General features: G+C 42.1%; 1 protein-coding gene across 1 annotated transcript in view; it reads right to left on the reverse strand.

Moving 5' to 3' along the window:
- Positions 1 to 23,590, reverse strand: part of PINX1 (PIN2 (TERF1) interacting telomerase inhibitor 1) — an 86,894-nt gene extending 63,304 nt beyond the window's left edge. Inside the window, exons 1-5 of the mRNA XM_060101447.1 lie at positions 23,446 to 23,590; positions 19,149 to 19,258; positions 17,478 to 17,570; positions 15,656 to 15,734; positions 4,735 to 4,827 (exon numbers count right to left, since the gene is read on the reverse strand). Of these exons, the coding sequence (XP_059957430.1) occupies positions 4,735 to 4,827; positions 15,656 to 15,734; positions 17,478 to 17,570; positions 19,149 to 19,258; positions 23,446 to 23,464 (394 nt within the window). The 5' untranslated portion in view covers positions 23,465 to 23,590. The remainder of the gene's footprint in view (positions 1 to 4,734; positions 4,828 to 15,655; positions 15,735 to 17,477; positions 17,571 to 19,148; positions 19,259 to 23,445) is intronic.
- Between the last annotated feature and the right edge of the window lie 305 nt (positions 23,591 to 23,895).

Raw genomic sequence — 23,895 nt, forward strand, 5'->3', positions numbered from 1 at the left:
GTTCATGAGGTCTGAGATCTATTCCAAGCTTTGCCCTCAGCAGAACCCGTTATGCACGGCAGAGCACATTCGGGCGGCAGTTTCTAGTTCAGAAAAAGGAGTTGTACTGAGTTCAAAATACGTGGCAGCCACCCATCCCTAAGCTAGCTCCTGAAATGGAAAAGATACCCTAAAAGAAATGCAAATGACAATCTCTTTTACAGCAACTGAACTAAAAGGAATGCTGGAAGGATTAAGAAAGGGAGGGTACATGCAAGGTGACAATTCTAAAACCGGATGTCCAAACATGAACACGCAGTGATGGATGAAAAACAAATCTAGAATCACAGGGAAAGCTGTCAAGCTAGTAGAGAATGTACCAATGAAGGCACAAGTGTTTCTAAAGTTTTGGTGACGGGTTCTCGTAACAGAACTGTCTACCCTTTAGCAAAGTTCACTTAGGTAAATGTAGAAACCAGGATTGTTACAGGCCTTGCTCTGGATTTGATCTGAAAAACAAAACACAGAGAAGAATTAACAGAGACCAATGGAAAGGAACTTAAAGGTAGATAAAACTGTGAAGATGGAAGTGATGTTGAAATAGTTATTAGTTAATGGTCCTGGCTGAATAGTTTACAAATGTTATAAAATTATGGCCAGTTTTGAATAAAATACACATATTAAAAATGAGTTTGAAAGTTATTGGCCTCAGTTCTGAATGATGGTCAAATTACAGCAAATACTGTTGATAAACTTGTCTCTTAGAGAAAATGACAATCAAAAAATTGAACAGAATAGGAAGTATATGTTATCTGCCTGGATTTGGTTTATTTATCTACCAGTCTTCAATTGGCCGTATCATTTCAAGAACCAAGGAAAAAAGGTTCTAGTAGCCAAGCTGATGTAACAAAGTCCATGAAAGGATGATCTGATACTTTCGGAGCACAGCACTTTATTTATGATCATTTTAGCTGTTTTTCTAATCATGAAGATTATCAGGTGTTCCTGTCTATCAGTGCAGCAAATTGGAAGAGAGGAACATGACCGCAGCCAGACACCCTTACAACACCAAGAAGTCCACATGAGAAGCAAATAAAATGATAAAAAATAAACGTAAGAACTTAATAATCAGGGAAATTTGGAACCTCTTAGTTTAAGGACAAGAGTCACATAGAGCCCAAAAAGGGCTAAGGTGGAAACTGTATTATAGCACTGTATTATATCCAGGACTCAAAAAACTGAGTTTTTCTACTCAGAGTAAAGGGGCAAGGGTAAGAAAATGCAGGTTTGAGAAATATGTTTGTTAAATAAAAAACACTGAAGGGTTACGTAGGTAGCTTCACTTGCTTAGAAAATTAATTTGCATTCCCCAAACAAGAAGGATAAAACAAATGATACTATATTTTGATTTTGTCTTTTAATGAAAACACATAGGACTGATAATAAGCCTAGGACAGAAGATTAAGAAAACTTCACTGAAAGGGTAATAATGTGAGAAAATCAGGAAACCTGAGAGAATCAGAGCAGGGGGTAAAATAAGTGAGACCCTCACAACCAACAATAAGACAGTCGGAACTTTTTAAAAGCCTGCAATGGTGCTACTTCACAGTTAAATGTCAAAAGAGCCAGAGCCGGAAGAGGAAGCGAAACACCCATCACCGGAGCCTGACAGCAGGGGGCCAGCTGGGCCAGGACACTACAGTCCGCGTCCAGACCAGGAGCCGACCACGCGGACACGCACTCTTGAGTGTAGTTTCCTTGTTTAAGAAGTGAAGTATCACAAATTGTCACAGGAATGAGAAGCCTGAATAAATTACCACAGTGAAGCCACACAAGTACAGTGTACACAACCTTCCACCCACCCACTGCATGACTGGGAGCAACAAGCAATGCTCTCTGGACAACTTCTCACTGTATAATATTAAAAACCTCGAAAACGGCTTTGGAGAAATTTATATTTTCCCTATTTTTTTTTCTCTGCAGATACGGCCTTGCCAAACATTTTTCAAATTAAAAGAAACCACTGTTGAAGTTAGGCTTTTAAATAAATATGGATGAAACTAACATTTTGAAATTATGTAATAAATGATGTCAAATTTAAGTTATAAATTTAGGACTAGAGAAAGGAATAATTATGTATCAGAACTAAAATGCTACAGTCAATATTTAGGCAGTAACAAGTTTTACAATGCTATTTGCTACTGTAATCTTTATCTTCACTCTTCACACCAAGCTAAATAAAATGCCGTCTTTCCATGTTTTAGTTTCCTGGACCATAGATGGAGTCACAGTGTGAATCATCCTCATTAAATAAGCCAGTTAGTTATTGTACTATGAGCATACCCATGGGCAAAAATCCTTATCATCCACTACGCTGAGCCATCAAAATGTCCACACAACGGCATCATTTCTGGTAAGTTCTAAAGCACAACCTATTTTAGAACTCAACAATGACTTAAAAATCTTTCATTCCACAAAAATGGAAACTGAGGCTAGAAGAGGGGAAGAGGTTAAGTGATTTGTATGAGACAGTCATGGCCAGAATCCAGTTTCCTGTGGCCTAAGATAGTCCTCCTGGGAGGAAACTGCGAGTTTATCATTCACATCCAGTGACAACAGGTGCTCTACAAGGAAAGCTTGCTTTCAGTAAGTTAAAGAACTTTAAAATAAACGTTTGGGGGACTTTCCTGGCGGTCCAGTGGTCCAGCGTGGAGGCGCTTCCACTGCAGGGGGCATGGGTTCAATCCCTGGTCAGGGAACTAAGATCCCACATGCCGTGCCGCACGGCCAAATAGATAAATAAAATTTAAAATAAATAAATAAGTAAATAAAAATAAACTTTCATTGTGGATTGCTGAGATGGACGGTAAATGAGTATTTTCTTCACTACCTGGATTTCTGCCTCCCTCTGTCTTTCCTATTTATTCCCAATCTGCAATTCCTCTATTTTCCACTCAATCTTCTCTGCTACCTTTGTGACAATATATGTTGTGTTACCCTCCCTGCATACCAATGCCCCCTGCTCTCCAAACAAGGCGAATAAATAAGCAAACCTCATTTTAAGAGAGAGAAAAGGAAAGCATACCACACCAAGCAGGTTGATAGGGTCACCTGGCAAGGGCGTGGCTTAACTAGAAACAGAAAGGAGATACTCCCAGCGTCCATTAGATTAAAGTAGATTAAAGAGGTTTATCCCGGCTTCGGCAAATGCTTCAGATGAAATCATGCATGTAGTCAGGTACTAAAGGAAAATGAGAAGATTCTATTCTCAAAAGTCAAAGCTTAAAAGGCTGCCGTACTACCCAAAAGTCACAGCACACTTTTAATTTCATTTTTGCTCAGCACCCCTCCCACTGTATCTATTTCTTTTTTTTTTTTTTTCTATAGGGTCTAACGAGAAGGAGGGATATTTAAGGGCCTGGGTACGAAGTGACCATTTAGCCTCTCCCGACAAGGACAGAGGGGCCAACAAGGATTGTTTTCTCTCCTGCAGCAGGTCAGGGGTGGAGAGGAACCCTGCTCAGAAGCCATACAGGAGAACGACAAAGAAGGTTCTATCCTGACAGAAAGAAGAGAGGCTAACACGACGAGCCAGACAAGCCCTACCTGCCAGGACGGGGAAGGGGAAGCCCGGTCTCTCCCTGCACGCGTCCCCGAAGCTAATCGGCTCTCTCCTCCCTTCAGCTCGGCCATGAGCCCTCCCTCAAACCAAACCCAGTCTACCTTTCGGGGTCCTGGCTCCAAATGAGAGCCACCATTAATAGTTTAGAGTAGTGAGAATTCCAGTGCCCACTGCTATTCAGCAGGGTTCTAGGCCTCAGGGAATTCCCAAGCATGCCAACGAGACTAAAGCAAAGACACGTGCTTTTCCTGGCATACAGAGGTAGAAACATACCTCCACTCTCCCATAGACGAACCATCAAATGGTGCCTAGATAACATAGTTATCATACTTACACTTGAAGTATATGAATGTAATAAATAACATTTCGTGCCTGAAAAGTACACTTCGTACACAACACTGTTCCAGGGCAAAACACCTGGAGAGTTGATAAGTTCAAGTTAAATGGTTTCTTTCCAACACAAGGCTGCCACCTAGTGGTTACAGAGGACATCTGCACCCACGACTGACCGTGTGGGTACAGCACTGGGAAGGGAGTGGGGAGGTGGTGATGAAGGAAGACATGTTTTCTAACACTATTTTTGCAATGACCGTGGAACACCTAAGTTAACACTACATGAAACACAGAAACGGTGTGGAATAATAGAAGAGTCAACTCGGGAGTGAGATTTCTCATACTGGAGATCTCAACATGGTGCATAATTCTCTAAATTGGCACATTTTAGGAGCTGTTCAACACCGACAGTAAGCTCTGAAGAACAGGAAAATGTAACTAAAAATGTTGAGCGATAAATTAAAATTTTCTGATCTGGCCACGTAAAGTCCCTTTTCTCCTCTAAACAGCAAGTCAGCTTCCACACTCAGCTTTTTACCAAGGGACTTGTAAATAGTCTAAAGCCGAATCTGGGGCCCACCTCAGAACGAATGAGTCCGCATCTGCATCCTAACAAGACCCCCGGTGACTCACAGCAAGAGTTGAAACGTCAGCACTGCTTTAGATCAATCCAGTCAGCGCGGCCCTCCTCCCCCATTTTGTGAGTAAAACAAGTGATGCCGGTGAAGAGCTAAAAAGGCTTCAAGAAATCCAGTGTGAACACAGAGATTTCAAACAAGTAAAGAAATGCTTAATTTTACCTTTCGTGAATTTCATATAGTGAACACGGTTTTTGGAGATTTTGGACTTCACTTCAAGGCTGAAAGATTTCTTCTCCTTGTTGTCTGAGGAGTCTTAAAAAAGCATGAAAAGCATTACGTTAAACTCTCTGCATTCCATTCTCATTCTCTTATAGTGACACAGTCTTATTTAAATAAAATCCTATGAGCCCTATTATTTATTAGTGAACTCTAAAAATGATTAGAAATATTCTTAAACTGTGTACTATGGATCTGGCAGGGCTATTATTCTCCAGAAGTTTATAACGTCCTGGAGGAAGAGAAATGAAAACCTCTGTTCACACAAAAAACCTCCACACAAATGTTCATGATAGCTTTATCTGTGATAGTAAAATACTGGAATTAACCCAAAATTCCTTCAATGGGTGAATGGCTGAGCAAATTCTGGTACTCCCTTATATGGGAACACCACTCCACAATAAAGAGGAAGGAGCTGTTGATACTGTGCAACAACCCAGATGGACTTCAAGGGCATTATGCTTAAATGAAAACGTCAATCTACATATTATATGATCCACTTAGACTATAACATTCTTGAAATGACAAAACTACAGAGTTGGAGAACAGATGACAGGTTTCTAGGGACAAAGATGAAAGTGGAGTTTGGAGGTTGGAAGGGGGAAAGGTGGGTGTAAATACAAAAAGGCATCATGAGGTGGCTCTTCTGTGGTGATGAAGCAATTCTACACCTAGATTGTGGTGGTGGTTACATGAATCTATACATGTGATAAAATTGTACAGAACTACACACACACACATACACACACAAATGAATGAAGGCTAAAAAAATAGTGAAAACTGACTAAGGTCTGCGTTCTAGTTAATAGTCAACATGAGTGTCAATTTCCTAGTTGTGATGTTAGGCTACGGCTATCTTAGATGTCACCGCTGGGGGAAACTGGGTGAATTCTTTCTACTACTATTTTTGCAATTTCCTGTAAGTCTATAATTGTTTCCAAATTAAAAGTTCTGTTAAAAAGTGAATAACGGTAAGACAGAGTCATGATAATCAAAAACAGATCAGAGATGATAATCAGGTAGAGCGTGAAGGAACAGAGCTGGTACTGAGCCACCGCCTCAAACACCAGATTTCACTGGAGGCTCGCCGTTCAGGACAAAAACAGCAACGAAAACAAATCACTGAGGAATAAACTCATGTGGTTCCTCCTTTGACAAAACAGGAAAACGTGAGCCAGAAAGCAGCCTTAGTCCTTTGCCTGAAATATCAGAGCACGCAGATCCGGCTGAGAGTCAGTGACAGGATTCTCAGTAGCTGCCTGTGTTCCCTCATCTTTATCTACTTGTCAAGTTTAGGTAGCAGAAAGAGCACATCATAGGTAGAAAAGAGACTGAATTTTCCTATGGTTATGTCATAAGGAAATACAAATACGAGGTTAGAGAAAGGAGAAAAAAGGAAATTTTCACCTTCGTAGTGAAGCAAAACAAGCACCTGTCCATTAAACACATTAGCTAAGGGTAACCCCTCCCAGGAAATCAGTCATTTCAAAAGCAAAGTGTAAACTACAGAGCAAGACTCTGAACAACGTTAAGGCAGATGTTTCAGGCTTTCAGACAATGCCTAGCACAGCTTAATCACATCAACAACCTGAAACATCCTCCTCCGCGGTCACCTCCCAAGATCAGCTTGGGACTTTTTCAAAAACATCCCACCAGGAAACTTTCTGCTCTTTTCTGTGCCCAAACACTTTACATAGCACATAACATTTTCAATTTTGATGTTCCAAACACAAACTACCAAGCACAGTACCAGCTTGAAGTGGCTTTTACCCACTGAAGGCTTATTTAAGCACCGGGCGCTGGGCTGTAAGCTTTCTGTGCCATCCTGCATTCCATCTCGGCAACCGCCCTGGAAGGTAGCTGCTAGGACTAATAAACCGACTTCACAGGACACTGAAGCAAGAGGGGTAAAATAAGGCCCATCAAGGCGGTGGCTGTGACGGAACTGGAACCCAGGCAGATCTGCATGAGAGCACACATCCTTAACCCCCACACTGTGTGCCAGCAGAGCTGCGCTCACACTTCTGGGGACGTGAGAACCTCCTGGGAGCTTCGCCACCTTCTGAGCACACAGCCTAGCCTTTCCAGAGCAAACCCGAGGTCGGACACGTCCTAGGGGAGCATTTTCTGCCTGGCTGTCCACACACACGCTTTCCTAAAGCTGCTCTGTTCTGTGTGGATGTATCAATCTGCTCCTCCTTCTTTGCTTCTCCCCTGCGTCCTCCTCCCACTTTACACAAGGGGAGCACAGCTCTCCTCTCACCAGGATCAATAAGGAACAAGCCACAGTACTGGTGTCATGGAGGCATCCTTTGATCAAAGCTGCAAACCCAGCACTTCCAAAAAGGTTTTACTGTTCTAATAATTATTTATCAAAATGTATTATTTCCTGGTTTTATGCATTATAATCTACTAATTAATAAAGACAACCTAATCCAAAGTAAAAGTATTTACCCTTAGGCCTTGGGGCTATGAGAAATAAACCCAAATTTTATATGTGTTTGTTTTGTAGCGGAGAAACATGACAGGGTAATGAATTTTTCAAAGTTCAAGCAAAAAAATATATTTACATATTATGGGATACATACAAGGGAAATATTTCAGAGGAAAAGAAACTAGGAAACATAATATCTCTGAATATTAAAGGACTTACTTTTCTATTTCTAAAGAGATGACCATGGATATCAAATTGCTCTGGTATTTAACATCCACTGGATACAACTGGGACTGACAGAATGCTTTTATTTTAAAATGCCAGTTTTCCCAATAGCCAGATATTATATTCTTTGTAACTCTTTAAAGCTGTGATTAAAAACATTATAGATGTCGATCTAAAACTGTGAGATAGGGTATACTGTTTTTCGAAATTCCCTCAGGAGCCCTGGGAGCAAAAAAATTTGAAGATCCCTGTCTTAAACCACACCTTTGTGGATGACAGGTTATCAGCATCCCAGTTTATTTCCAAAATATTTAAAATCACAAGGGACAAAATACCTGACAGAAGTCAAAGGCATTTCTTAAAACCATGAGATAAGTCTATCAAAAAGCTGAGTTGAGTCTGGGAGTAACTAACTGAGATAGGATAATTTTTAAAAATGAAATTTTAAAGAATATAGAGATTTTTGTGTCCCACAAAGGAATAAGGGTTATTTCTAGAATCTTTGCAAGATTCTATGAAGAGAACGGTATAGAATTTCTGTTTAGTTGAAAGGCAAACTGTGTTGATTCGGTAAGCAATGTTAAGGAACTAAAAATATTATTATACCAGAAAAATACGTTACTAGGTTATCATGTCGTCTGCTTGTCAGTTTTAATTCAAGTAATAAGACCAAAAATTCATTTGGATGAAGATACTGTATTTACCAAAGATGACTTGGCAGAAAAATAATCTCAGCTCTCCAGATCCATTTCCTGGCCAGCTTTTCTGTTAAAGGACTATTCTAAAGGCTGGACTGTACTGAGCGAGACGGAGGCAAAGCTAACAGCCCTGTCCCTACCGCAGAGGTGCAGCACCCTCTAGTGGTCTTGAGGTGGAAGTTAACCTATAGATCAGTAACTCAGTTAATGATTTCCTATACTTCGATGGCTCACGCAGAAAAAGACTCAGCCTGCACAGGTGATCCTGTGGATGGGGCTGCACACGGACAGGCACCACCACCTCGAGTCTGTTATGCCCTCACCACCTTCCTGACAAATAACACAGGCTTCCCCGAGTCACTTTCAACACTTCCCTGACCGCCCTTGTGGGAATCCATCAGGAAGGCCCGGCTGCGGTGACTGTGCTCAGCCTGGGCAATCAGCACCAAGGGACCTGTCCCGAACCAGGGTTTTCATGGCTATTACAATGGCATTTCTCAGTTAGCAAACAGTAATCACGATACCATCAAATTGGAAAAAAGTAACTTTCCAGCTATCACTGTCAAATCTCAAAAGCAAACTGCTCAAAAATCTGCTTTCTCTTTTCCACAGCTCCAAAAATGAATCTCATAGCTCCTTCCTTTATGGAATCCTGGTGTGATAATTTCTGGGCATCCCTATCACTTGAAAAGTTACAAAGTATTCTCTAACTCAGTACATCAAAGGAGAAAGTTATGATACCAAACAAGGTGAGAATTTTCCCTGCTCAAGAATGAACGTGTGGGGCTTCCCTGGTGGCGCAGTGGTTAAGAATCCGCCTGCCGATGCAGGGGACACGGGTTCCAGCCCTGGTCCGGAAGATCCCACATGCCGCACAGCAACTAAGCCCGTGCGCTACAACTACTGAGCCTGCGCTCTAGAGCCCATGAGCCACAACTACTGAGCCCACGTGCTGCATCTACTGAAGCCCACGCGCCTAGAACCCGTGCTCTGCAACAAGCGAAGCCACCACGTTGAGAAGCCCGCGCAACGCAACAAAGAGAAGCCGCTCGCCGCAATTAGAGAAAGCTTGTGTGCAGCAACGAAGACCCAACACAGCCAAAAATAATAAATAAAATAAAATAAATTTATTTAAAAAAAAAGACTGAACCTGTGAATGCCTCTAGGTAAAAGAACCCAGACGCAAGAGCTTCTGCCTCCATGACGATGGTCACAGTAAAGGCCACCTCAAGTCTGACACCTTAATCACGTCATTGAACCTGTTTACGAAAAGTGATGGCCATTATACAACACCAGGTTTTCATTAAGGTAGACGTTGATTCCCGATACTCAAATTTTTGCATCTGTCCTCTTTAGTTAACCTTCATTACAGGTTTAACATGACATAAATTACACTTGCCATGTTTTACCTCCAGAAAAGGGCCCATGCAATTTTCAGGACTCTTTTATCGCCACAAACATCACCACACGTAGGAGTACTTGAAGTCTGTACAATTAGTTATAAAGCAAACCCCTCATTACCACCTCCAGGGTTAGAAACAGAACACTACCTGCATCTAGAAGCATCCTGCAGCCCTGTGCCTCTTCCTTCTGTAACAGGGGTTCTCAGCCTCGGAACTACTGCATTTTGGGCTGAATAATTATTTGTTCAGGGCAAGGAGGAGAGACACAGCTGTGCTGTGCATTGCATCAACAGGATGTCTGGCTGCATCTCCAGCCTCTCCCGACCAACGTCCATAACATCCCCCCAGCTGTGATCACCAAAAATGTCCACAGATATTGTGAAATATCCCATGGGAGGCAAAATCATCCCCAGTTGAGAACCACTGTCCTAACAGTAACCAATACCATGATTTTGGGGATAACCACCCTTCCCCTTACTTTTCGTTCTGGTTTTAACCATTCTGGGGGGAGAGAAAGTGCCTAAAGCACAATGGACTCACATACCTGTGTAACTACCAACTGGGTCAAGAAACAGAACAAGAATATCAGCCCAGGAGTTCCCCATGAGCCCCTTCTCAATCCCAAACCCCTCCCCCTCCCCAAAGGTAATCACTGTTGTGACTTTCATAGTAGAGTACTCATTTCTACTATGAATAACTTTATAACAAAAGTTGTAACAAAATAACTTTGTTATAACAAAGTAACAAAGTAACTTAACCACCCAAGTCTAGTACCTAAATATCAGATTTCTGCATTCCATTTGAAGTTCTATGTAAGTGGAATCATACTGCATGTTATGTGTCCCACTTCTTTCAATCAACATTGAGTTAATGAGAGTCTTCGACACCAGAAGCAAACTACAGCCTGTGGACCAAATCTGGCCCACCACCTACTATTGTAAATAAAGTTCTATGGGAACATGGCCACATCTATTTGTTTATATATCATCTCTTGCTGCTTTCATACTCCAACAGCCAAGGAGTTGTGACAGAGACACTTCGGTCTGCAGAATATCTCTATCTGGCCCTTTGTGGAAAGTCTGCCAAACCCTGCCCTACACTCACACATGTAACTGTACTTTATTCTTCATTTCTTTGTATTTACAAATGTGGCAGTCTACTTTTCCGTTCTACTGTTGGCAGACATCTGGGTTATTGCCAGTTTGGGGATACTACAGATAGCGTTTTAAGTATTCTTTCCTTCTGACTGAAGGATGTACATCCTTGAAAATTTCCTTTATTTATGGCCTACTGGTGGTAAACTTTTTGTCTGAAAATTTATTCTTGAAAGATGTAATTGCTGAATGTAAAAGTCTAGGTTGCCAGTTATATTTCCCTCAATATATTACTCCAATGTCTTTGGCTCTCACTGTCAAGAACTCTGCTTTCATATATAACTGTTGCTTCTTCGAAGATACTAAGTATATTGTCTCTGGCTGCATTAAGAATCTTCTCTCTCTTGTGTGTGTGTGTGTGTGTGTGTGTGCTGTTCTGCCATGATGCTATGTTGTCACATCTGTTACTACATTTGCGAGTAGAGACTTTTAATGTAATCTGCATGGATTCTCTCAGTTTTCTTAATCTGTGGATTTGCCTTATCACCAGTTCTAGACAGTCTTCAGCCCTTATCTCCTTAATTTTTTTTTTCAAAGTACCATTCAGTCAGAACAACTCTTTTTTTTTAAACTTTATTATTATTTTTTTAATTTATTTTTGGCTGTGTTGGGTCTTCATTGCTGCACACGGGCTTTCTCTAGTTGCGGCGGGCGGGGGCTACTCTTAGTTGCAGTCAGCAGCTTCTTACTGTGGTGGCTTCTCTTGTTTTGGAGCATGGGCTCTAGGTGCACGGGCTTCAGTAGTTGCAGCATGCAGGCTCAGTAGTTGTGGCTCACAGGCTCTAGAGTGCAGGCTCAGTAGTTGTGGCACATGGGCTTAGTTGCTCCGTGGCATGTGGGATCTTCCCGGACCAGGGATTGAACCTGTGTCCCCTGCAACGGCAGGAGGGTTCTCAACCACTGCGCCACCTGGGAAGCCCCTATCTCCTTAAATTTTGCCTCTGTTCCATTCTCTCTTTTCTTGTGCTGCTGAACTTTTATTAGATATTAGATTTTCTCACTTTATCCTCCATCTAAACTTCTATTCCATATTTCCATCTTTTCGTCTTTCACACCTGCATTACGGATACTACCTTCTAATCTATGGTCTACACTTTCTTCAGTTGTGTCTACTTTATTAAACCCAACAGCATATCCAGTATCCAAACCTGTGTGTTAGAAGCCACCTAAAGTCATCAATAATGCAAACTTACAAATACCTGATGGGAAAGAAAAAGCTTAGGAAACAAAGAGATTTGGATAAATTTTCGGATAAATCCCTCATATCTTTGCTACTCTCTCTCAACTATTCAGGAGCTGAAAAAAATTGGGAGATCTAGTTATTTTCGTATTTACTTCATTTCTTTCTCTCACACTAGATTTGAAGTATTCTTCAGAGGGGGAATGAGTCTTTTTATCTATTTCTGTATCCTTAGTCTTCAAATAATACCCTCCAGAAAGTGAAAAGACAACCCACAGAACTGGAGAAAATATTTGCAAATCATATGTCTGATAAAAGACTTGTACCTGGTATCTATTAAAAATCCTTACAAGTCAATCATAAAGACACATAGCACAGTTTAAAAATGGGCAAAAAATCTGGATACTTCTTCAGAGAAGACACACAAATGGTCAATAATCACGTGAAAAGATGCTCAGCATCATTAGCCGCTATAGAAATGCAAATCAAAGCCACATGAGACACCACTCCCTCCAACTCGCAGGGCTATAATCCAAAAGACAGAAAACAGAGAGTGCGGGCTGAGACGCAGAAAGATTAACACCCTCATACACTGCTGCTATCACCCAGCAATTCCATTCTAAGTATAAACCTAAGAGAAATTAAGATATATGTCCACACAAAAACTTGTATGTTAATGTTCAAAGCTGCATTATTCAAGATAGACAAGAAGTGGAAACAACCCAATGTCCTTCAACTGATGAACAGATAAACTGCAGAGTATCCATACAGTGGACTATCATGTGGCAATAAAAAGGAGTGAAGCACTGATACATGCTATAACAAGGATGAACCTTGAAAACATTATGCTAAGTGAAAGAAACCAGTCACAAAAGACCCATGTTGCATGATTCCATTTATATGAAATGTCCAGAATAGGCAAATCTTTTTAACATCTTTATTGGAGTATAATTGCTTTACAATGGTGTGTTAGTTTCTGCTGTATAACAAAGTGAATCAGCTATACGTATACATATATCCCCACATCCCCTCCCTCTTATGTCTCCCTCCCACCCCTCTGGGTGGTCACAAAGCACCGAGCTGACCTCCCTGTGCTATGCGGCTGCTTCCCACTAGCTATCTGTTTTACGTTTGGTAGTGTATATATGTCCATGCCACTCTCTCACTTCATCCCAGCTTCCCCTTCCCCCTCCCTGTGTCCTCAAGTCCATTCTCTACGTCTGCGTCTTTATTCCTGTCCTACACCTAGGTTCTTCAGAACCTTTTTTTTTTTTTAGATTCCATATACGTGTGTTAGCATACGGTATTTGTTTTTCTCTTTCTGACTTACTTCACTCTGTATGACAGACTCTAGGTCCATCCACCTCACTACAAATAACTCAATTTCGTTCCTTTTATGGCTGAGTAATATTCCATTGTATATAAGTGGCACATCTTCTTTATCCATTCATCTGTCGACAGACACTTAGGTTGCTTCCATGTCCTGGATATTGTAAATAGAGCTGCAATGAACATTGTGGTACATGACTCTTTTTGAATTATGGTTTTCTCAGGGTATATGCCCAGTAGTGGGATTGCTGGGTCATATGGTAGTTCTATTTTTAGTTTTTTAAGGAACCTCCATACTGTTCTCCATAGTGGCTGTATCCATTTACATTCCCACCGACAGTGCAAGAGGGTTCCCTTTTCTCCACATCCTCTCCAGCATTTACTGTTTGTAGAGTTTTTGATGATGGCCATTCTGACCGGTGTGAGGTGATACCTCATTGCAGTTTTGATTTCAGAATAGGCAAATCTTTTTTTTTTTTTTTTTTCTTTTTGCGGTATGTGGGCCTCTCACTGTTGTGGCCTCTCCCGTTGCGGAGCACAGGCTCCGGACGCGCAGGCCCAGCGGCCATGGCTCACGGGCCCAGCCGCTCCGCGGCATATGGGATCCTCCCAGACCGGGGCACGAACCCGTATCCCCTGCATCGGCAGGCGGACTCTCAACCACTGCGCCACCAGGGAGGCCCAGAATAGGCAAATCTTTAAAGTCAGAAAGTAAATCAATGGTTGCCTAGGGTGGTTGGGGGAAGTGGGGAATGAATACTGCTGGGTACAGAGTTTCTTTTGGGGTGATGAAATGTTTCATAATTGGTTCTGGTGACAACTCTGAATATACTAAAAGCTGCTGAATTGCACACTGTAAATGGGTGAATGGTAGGCATGTGAATTACACCTCAACAAAGCTGTTAACAAAAAGTGCAGCGACTCCCTGCCCCGTCCCCTGACCCCGCACTCTTAGCTGGTTCTTCTCATTTTCCTTACTACATGTTTCTCAATAGTATTCTCATGCTGCTATTTCTTACCAATTTTCAATTGACTTCCAAAAACAGAACTGAGGAACAGGATGCAGTTTTAAATTGGCAACTGAGTGTGGACCTTGTTGAGAAGGTGCACAGAAGCTATCTGGGGAAGAGTGTTCTAGAGAGAGGGAGGAGCCAGTGCGAAACCCCAAGGCAGGAGCACGCTTGGTGTATTTAGAAGGCAGTGCAGGAGTCGGTGTGGTCAGGATGGAGCTGGTAAGAAGGGGGTGGGTAGGAAACAAAGTCAGAAAGGGAGAGGATCCATATTGTGTGAGGCTGCAAGTCCGCTGCAGGGGCTTCGGCTTTTATCCTGAACAAAAAAGAGGAACCAACGGCGGGTTCTGGGCAGGAGCAGCACAAATGGACTTACATTTTAAGAGAATCGCTCTGGCTGTTAGGCTGAGACACACTGAAGGAGTCTGCGCGTGGATGGAGAAAGATAAATTCAGCACAGCAGCTCCCTGTCAGGGCATTCTGCCCAGGGGACACTTGGCGCTATTTGGAGATATTTTTGGTTGCGACAACTAGGGGGAGGGGTGCCAGTGGCATCTTGTGGGTAGAGGTCAGGGATGTTGCCAATCATCCTAAAATGCACACGACATGCCTCACAGCAAAGAATTATCTAGCCCAAAACATCAGCAGTGTCATGGCTGAGCAGACTGGCTTTAGAGGCTCCTGCAATAATCCAGACAAGAGATAACAGCTGCTCAGACCATGTTGGTTACAGTGCAGGTGACACGGAGCAGTCAGGGTCTGAATATTTTTTAAAGGTAGAACCAATAAAATTTCCTAGTGGACGAAGTTCTTTGGCCGGAACAGCTGGAAGGATGAAGTTGACATCAACTGAAATGGGGAAGATGGTGGAGAAAAGAGGCTGTGGGCTATGGGTGTCAAGCAGTTTGCAGGGTGCAGGTGGGGGAGGTACAGAACCGGAGTCTGGACCTGCTAGGTGCCAGGAGTCGACGACACCCTGAATGCAGACACTGAGCAGGGCGTTCAGGAGAGAGGGTAAAGGAGCAGAGGGAAGTGTGGCAGTGGTCACCACACAGCGCCCCGTGAGACCGGAGGGCGTGAGAAGAGAGCCAGGGCCAAGGAAAGATGAGAGAGGGCCAAGGCCGGAACTGCGGGACCCCGGACATTGTCAGGCTGGGGAAAGCCTGGGAAAGGCAACAGAGAAATGTAAACTGAAGAAAAGCTTTATCTTGTCATTCTCAAACTCGTAATGGGAAAAAAGTGTTTGCTTATGACTAAGGTTAATTCATGAGAATACCCCTAAAACATAAACAGAAATGACCATTTGGGAGAGCTACCATCAATTGACTTTCAGATATAGGATGCTTACGGTAAAAAAGAGTTGATAAAAATATCTCAGATTGAGATTATGTCTTCTATAAGCCTAACGGATAAAAAGCAAAGTCTCCTTACCTGCTGTTTCCTGCCCATGGCAAGTGCTCAGTTCAGCCAGAAGCTGGTTAAAATCATCCTGATGAGCAATCCAGTTGTCCTGAAAATACCAAAAAATCAATCAGAGACAAGCCTGTAGTTTACCTAAGCTGAGATAAAATATATATTGGAATCAGGGAAATCTGGTAGTTAATGTGAATTTTTAAACGTTTCACAAAAATATTACTTTATAAATTTGAATGAAAAAGAAATAGTATAATTTGAAATGTAGTTTATCTATATCATTATTAAACATGAGGACCTTGGAAGCTTAAGCCCTGATCTCAAACGTAGATGACTTATCAAGTCAACTTACAGTCAAATAAACAACAGGCAACCTGTGTGCTAAATGTTAAAATAAAGCAAAATAAAATATTTTTTTCCACTATGGGAAAATTACGTAGGTCAAAGGAAAAAAGCAGTGACAGATCTGAGGGCTCTCTTCTTTGCTCATTTGAGCTTAAAATATTTTGCCCAATTCTGCTTGCTTGCATCCGCCCCAATTTCAGAAAACAGCAGTGGGGACAGGAGGAAGAAGGCCTCCAGCTTCCCTGAATCAATCAGCACCCATTTAAAAGGGGCTCAGTTAATAAGCTCATCATAACAAAGACGACCTGGCTTTAAAAGAGAATGAACATCTCCAAAACAATATCAACCTGTGGGGAGCAGGGTTTCAATTCGGGAACTTGCCTCATGCGTACTTTTTACAGAATGCTTAAGGTTAAGGTATATTGAATAGGTTAACCGGGCAATGCTTCTCCTAAAAAGTAAAGTATATCTGTATATCCACCTCTTCAAAACTACCTTCAAAATCAACCTTACATAAACTCTTTTTTTAAAATTGTCCAAGGTGTGTTTATTAATTGATGAAAATAGACGATATGGCTAAACATTCCATCTAGTAAGTGTGTGACATTCCGAACATTTTGAAGTACTGGTCTTGGATTTTGTCCTCAGAAATAGAATATTCCCCTGCCCCTTTTTTCAAGTTTATTGAGATATAGTTGACATATAACATTATATTAGTTTTAGGTGTACAACATGATGATTTGACAACATGTATATGTTAAACTCTTCCTTTAGTGGTTTAAGATTTTAGCTGTTAACCCAAACAATTTTAGCTGCTCCAGTCCACTACTCTGAGCTATTGATCTAAGCAATGTAACCCAGTTTACCTAAAGTAATTCCCCAGATTTCCTACCAGATTCTGTTGGCTGCAAAAATTTAAGAACAAAGCTTTCGGTTTAGATCCTTTCTACAGTGAGCAATGATACTGAAAATGAAAGGCAGGGTAAGCCGTGAACTTTTAATTACAGGGTCATATTTTCAAAGTGTCAGTGTTTTAAGGGGGAAATGTGAATAAATCCAAGTGCTATACACCAACAGTCAGAAACAGACAGTGGGACAGGAAAAGAATACCACTTTCTTTCAGTATTTCTAAAACGAAATGCCACCAATTTGAACAATATAAGCTAATATTACAACGCAGGTAAAGATGAAAATTCCTCTCTGTCCTGAAATGAATATTTCTTTAAAAAGAACACTTTTTGCAAAGTTCAGCAATAAAGCTACTTTGGATCTCTTATGCATAAGCAAGTAAAGAATCCCATAGGGCAACGAGGCAAAACGATGACCCGTTACAGATGCCCAGCAGCTCCGTTACGGGCTCCTTAGTTATCTAAAACATGTATGGTACACGCTTGAACAGCTGAAAAGTGATCAATCAATTTGACTGGATTAACTTTTTAAACTGACAAAAATATCAATTATGCAAGGAAAGCCCCCAGCAGACGCTGTTGCTCACTTCATTATTGATCGTAGCTCCTAGTCCCAGGTGGTTGTTTTTAACTTGAACTTTAATATGATCGGTGGCTCCTTGCTCCTGAGCCCCTAAACCCTGTGGAGATTAAACACAAGAGTTAGCATTTTTATCAGGTATAAAAATACCTCTCTTCCTTCATCAACTGTTTGATTAATCACTAAACATCTAGGAGGCATTATCCTTGTCCTCAAAGAGGACACAGTCTAATGGATCCTTACAAGATTCTGTAATATCAAGGATGCACCTACAATAATGAATGCCAATCCTTCAACCTGTGACCCACTTCAAGGACCATGGAAACACTAAGGAGAACATCCTTCCTCTGATGCTCAAAAGCAGAGTGCTACTGCCAAACTAATAGAAGCCCATCAGAGGCATTAAAGTCTGTGGTGCTTTCCATTAAATAATTTTACAAAACAACACTGAGGAAGGGGACTCCAAGTGCCCTGCATCATTAACACTCATTTGTAAAGAGTCCCAGAGCACCTGGTGTACTAAATGGCACCCAAGGTGGCTCCAGCACAGTGGATGGAGAAAAAATAAGGTGATATAAAGGGGCCAGACCTTAAGGACCTTGGAAGTTATGGGGAGAATTTGGATATTATTTTTTAAAACAATGGGAAACCACCAAACTTTTAAGCAAAGGAATGACATGATCTAATTTCTGTATTTTAAAAGCTCATTATGGCTGCTGTACGGCAAATGGCCCAGAGGAGGAAAAGAAGGGAGTCAGGGAGGCAGCTGAGAGGCTGCTGCGTTGATCAGGGCAAGCAATGGCGGTGGCTGGTCCAGGATGGGGCCCCGGATGGAGAGGAATAATGACTGGGGATTCGGGAAGTGAGAGCGGTCAAGGAATCAAGCACGACTCCCAGGTTTCTGGTTTGAGTAAGCTGATAGGGTGCTCTTTGCAAAAATGGGGAAAACCTGAGAAGAAAAAGATGTGCGGGGGGCGGGGGGGAATCAAGAGTTTTATAATAAAAATGATCTACCTGAGATGAGGACAGAGAAGGGACTAGGGCTGAACCCCAAGGAATTCCAAAGTCAAAAGTCTAGAGGAGGAAGAGCCAGCAACAAAAATTTCGCAGTGGCTGGTAAGGCAGAACGAAAAACCGGGAGAGAGGGCAGTATTGTGGAAGCCAAGACACTGGTATTTCAAGGTATGTCAAGTCGATTATGTCCAGTGCTGCTAAGGGATAAAGTAATGTGAGAACAAGAAAGGGTCCATTGGATTTGGCAAGATCTTTAAAGACCTTGACAAGAACCGTTTAAGTGCAGAGGTATCAGCAGAAGTCCTGCATGAGTCAGGAATAAAGGGAATGTGAGAAAACGGAGAAAACGTGTAGTCTAGCTTTAAGGGTGAATAAAATCTTACTCTAAGCAACATAAAACTCTGATGGTTAAGTATGATTCCAAACGCAACTAATTAAAAGGCACCATTTATGAAAACCACAGCAGGTTAAACAATAAGCAAAGACAGCTGACGTTTATGTTCAGTTCTAACTCTATCATCACAAGGTCATTATAATTTAATTATTTCTCCAAAATCACTTATTGATCCAAAATAAATTTCTCCCAGTCTCCTAAGGAAGGTGTATTCTCCTGATCTGAAATCTCTCTGCAGGGCTCCAAAGTCTTTGCTCTTCTCCAAGGTACCTTTCCTTTAGACCACCCCATCTTCTCCAGCATCCTCTGGCCAAACTTGGAGTCATCATTACTCCACGCAGTGTTTCTTGGATCCACAGCCCACTTCTGCTTCCGCCGACCTGTAAATGACAAATTATCTCATTAGCAACTTATCTTTCAAACCTGGAGAATACCTCACAAATACACACATACCTAATGCATACACACGATACTTGCATAAATACAACAAACATTATGTTTTATTAGATACAGATGTCAGATTTGGCATCCAATGGGACAGTATCAGCTTGGATCATTTATCCTGGTTTTCCCGATAATTGTATATTCTGAACATACAAACTGACCTTATATGATTAAAATAAAAAGATTCCCCCAAATGTGACAAATCGAAACACATGATGTACCATCAGCTGGGCCTTCATTACAGACATACGTTAAGTGCCAAATGCCATCCATATATTCTCAGGTTCAATTTTCACAGTAACCCAATGAGGAGAGATCTGCACTTTTCAGATGAGAAAATCTGACGCCTACAGAAAGAATGTTCCTAATGCCCCCAAGCAGAAAACAGAGCCTTTATACAAACCAAGGTCCTACCAACTCCAAAGCTTCTATTTTTAATTCACAGCATACGAGTCACGATCTTGGGGAGAGTCACCCTCCATGCAACCTACAGATACTAATCAATCATCCCTTCTCACAGAGACGCCCTAAAGCCATAGGACCCCTTCTCTGAACTCACACAGTAAAGTACCTGCTGCTTTTTTTGGCATTTAATTAACATTCTTCTGTATTATGGCTGTTTCTATCTATCTCTTATGTTTGCTATTATGCCATAATCTCCTTAAGGCTCACATCCATGTCTTATTCTTTCTTATGCTTCACTGCAAGAAGTGAAAAACACTTTGCCCATAGCAAGCATTCAGGAAAAACATGAATGAATGTATGAATGATTGAGGAAGGAAAAAGGAGGGAAGGCTGAAGAAAGGAGACAAGAAAAGGGGAAGGAAAAAAAAAAGGAAGGAAGATAACTGAATTGAGGGAACTGCTTTGAGTCCCTACAAGTTTTTTTTTAATGTATATAAATAACTGACCATTAGAAACTCAAGTTTATCGCTATAGTTTTTAGGACAAGTATGGCAGAGAGAAAGAACTCCAAAAGTTTATTAAACAAGCATATGAAACCCAAAAGTAAACTGTGGCCAAGCGGGGAATTTGGAGGTCAGGTGTCACCATCATTCACCTGCTGCACCAATGGAAGCAGACTATCTCACTGTCAACAGCGGCTCAGGCCGTGGCAGTCTCCTAACAAGTAAAAGGATAACAGCCTCCAGTCAGAGAGGCTCAGTGCACTGCATGTAAGATCAATAAAGAGACCTGTAACTATCCACACCCTAGCAAACATAAGTAAACCTTTACTAGCGTGCAGGCAGAAAAAGACGACTTACAAAGAAAAACGAGTTGGGCTCAAATTTAGAGTGCTTTGCAGAAAAAAGGTGACCCCAAAATGCTACACGTGACTAAGTTACCACTTTACTTATCTAGTAAATACTCAGCTAATGAACAGCATACGAGATGGGCCTTGTTAACCAAGGCTCTCTCTGTAAGGCTGCTTCCTGGTGTGTGTCAGAGTTCATGTCTCTACTGTAGTGTCTGCCAAGGGTCTCTGACTGGGGCTTGTATGAAGGAGACATTTTTGAGAATGACGGCACCCACCCTCTGCAACAAAGACGGCATACAGTTTATGTCACAAACGTCTACGGCAGACTCTAATGTTGACACAACATTAGAGTAGTTAGTAGAGTAGTAGTAGACACAACATTAGGGCAGCTACTCCGCTCAGGGTACAGTGCCCTGAATCTGCACAATCACTCTTTGGGATGACGGCGGTGGGGTGGGGGTAACCATCCTCTAGCAGGGACTCCTCCTACATGGAGATCTAATAAGATACTTTCAGGGTAACCCCAATAAACAGCTCTGCACACAACAGCTGCCAGGCCTAATACCACAAGGTTTATGCCAGGATTCAGCTTACTCTGAAAAGTGTGCTGAGTTCCAAGAGCCAGGGACAGAAATTTTTTTTCTTTGCCCAAAGACACTTTCAGATATTCAAGACCTCAAAAAATATATCATCCATGTATTCTTATTAAAATATTATTCAAGACATATTCAAGGTTATAGAAACTGCAGCATAAAATCTTACTGCAATGAAATCCATTAACTATCGTGTTGTCATTTGATTAGAAAATGTAATAACTGCAAGTGTCAAAAACTGGTCTTGAAAAGAGTCTATGAAAAAAAGTAGTATCTTGATAAAATATGGGTCTAAGACTCTGAATTAAATAAGGACTGAAAAGTGAGAGTGATAAATGAAATTCTTCTCTTACGTTTATGTAAGCGAGATTTCTTACCTTACATAGGGGAGAACCAATAAAATAATATCTGATAACTAGAGAAATGCAGGATAAAAAATGTTTTTGAGAAACAAAGCAAACTACTAGATTTTAAAAATGGGATAAGTGACTGTGGAGAAGATGAAAGAAAAAATATAGTCCATATGGCAAGAGAAAACAAAGGAAATTAGCATACTTACTGAAGGGAAAATGTTCACTAAGGTTAATTAGGGGGAAAAAAGTAGGTTATAAAACTGTACCTACAGAATTATCCCAATTTTATAAACTATCAGAGAAAATAACTGCTAGGGAGTGAAATGGCAGACTGGGACTTTTCTATGCTTCTATTTTCGCATTTCTAAAATAAGAACACCAGTCCCAAATATCTAATCATAAGGGATGCCACAGACATTAATTTAGTAAATTGCTTTAAAAAACACAAAATATTATATACTATTAATGTCAAAGATTTGAAAATTTGGAGTCATGGTGGGAAGAGAACGTAAAATATTCTCATGAAATTATGCAGCTTGAGTTGCTGCTGTCCACAGATGGCACTTCACATCTGTATATCATTTCATACTTTGACTATTCTCAGGGTCACCATCTCATTGATTTAAGTCAACCTAGTAATGAACATAATCAAAGAAGTTTTTAATAGCCCCAGAGAAACTGATCAGGGAAAGAAACATAAATGAATAGCAGAGCCAGGGCTAATGTTCCCAAGTGCACGCTGAACTAAGCATACATCAAAGAATATTAAAACCGCAAGAAATCTTAGCCACGCTGGTTATACAGATGAAGAAATAGAGCCCACAGGGTCACACTCTAAAACATACTCCTTTCTGTAAGTCCCTGTTTAAAAAAAAATAGAAATCTGCTGACCCTAGTGACAAGAACGTAAAGATATAGCGACAACTAGATCAGTTTTGCCACTTTCTACCTCAATGACCTTGGGGTGAATTATTTTCCTCTGAACCTCAATTTCTGCCCCTGTAAAATGTGAATGGTGCCTTACCCACTCCGTTTTGTGTTCCCATTCCTCCACCCCGTTAGATTAGAGGATGCCGACAGCATTTATTTCATGGAATCCCTGTGTTGGGTCTGTTAAAATTTAGCAGTTGTTTCTGCTCCTCGCTCACCAGACACTTTCAAAGATACCGGCCGGCTTTTCAGGACCAAGGCACGACTGCCATCTGGTGGCCGGCAGCCTTAGCTACAGGTATCGTTCAGAAGTTAAACAGCCTCTCCAGAGGGAGGGAATTAACGAACTTCACAAAGTGCTGGGAAATGTCAAAGGCAAACTGAGGCAGGGTGGGGCGTTGAGGTCAACATTCCTTCCATAGTAGTGTTAGTAATTCCAACTACCAAAGTCAAAACCGCCACTGTCTTACTTATAATCACTCATTAGCCCCGCCTCCCCTAAAAAACGCTAACTTCTTGTGTTTGATGCTTCTAACCCCTTTGCTTTTCTCTTTCTTGATTCAAGACACCTTCAAGAACGGGATTTCACTGCCTGAAGAGATTCTGCTGGCCCAACCGCCTCTTTTTAACCAGAGGAAGCTGAGGCCCGGTGAAGTGAAAGAGCCAGTCCGGGTTCCCGCAACCGGTGTCCGGACCCCCTATTCGAACCCACCACTGGCGTGCTCGGGTCTGAACGTGAGAACAAGCGTCCCAAGTGGACACTCGCAGTCTCTCACCAGCAGACCGCAGCTAACTTTCGGGGAAGGCTGGGCTGGGAGATCTCCGCGACAGCCAGGGAGAGCCGAGCAGGGCGTCCGGGACCCCGGCCCCCCGCATCCCCCGGCCCACCGTACGCCGGCGACCGGTGCCCCCCGCCACTCGGTCCGGCCGCCGCGTCACCCGGAACCTTCACCCTCGCGCCCGGTCAGGTCTCCGAGCCCAACACTCACGCTCAGCTAGCATCGACATGTCGCCGAGCCTGTGACGCCGCGGGCCTCGGGACCTGAGCGACGGTGGATACCGCTCGGCGGACTCGCGGAGAAGCTAGAACCACGAGCCTCACACGCCCGGCGAATTGCAGCGGCTAGGGCGCGCGCTGCTGACGTCAGTGAGGCGCGACTCGCTCCTGGACCGCGCGGCGGCGAGTGGGCGGGGCGCGGGAAGCCCGGGACTCTGCATTTGGGTGGACGCTGGGTAGACTAGCGGTTTCCAAGGTTTGTTCCAACTCCAGCATTCCGTGTGTCTATGAAATATCCATAAGGATCATCCACTAAAAAGAACTGTTATTAAGTTTGGAGGTTTTTTTTAATTACAGGATCTTAATATTTTAAAATTGTCAGCTGGGAGTAGATATTGCACTTTTAAAAATAAGGTGATTCAGTGTAAGACATTCCACCTTA

Source organism: Mesoplodon densirostris, chromosome 6, assembly GCF_025265405.1.
Source record: "Mesoplodon densirostris isolate mMesDen1 chromosome 6, mMesDen1 primary haplotype, whole genome shotgun sequence".
NCBI classification, from domain to species: domain Eukaryota; kingdom Metazoa; phylum Chordata; class Mammalia; order Artiodactyla; family Ziphiidae; genus Mesoplodon; species Mesoplodon densirostris.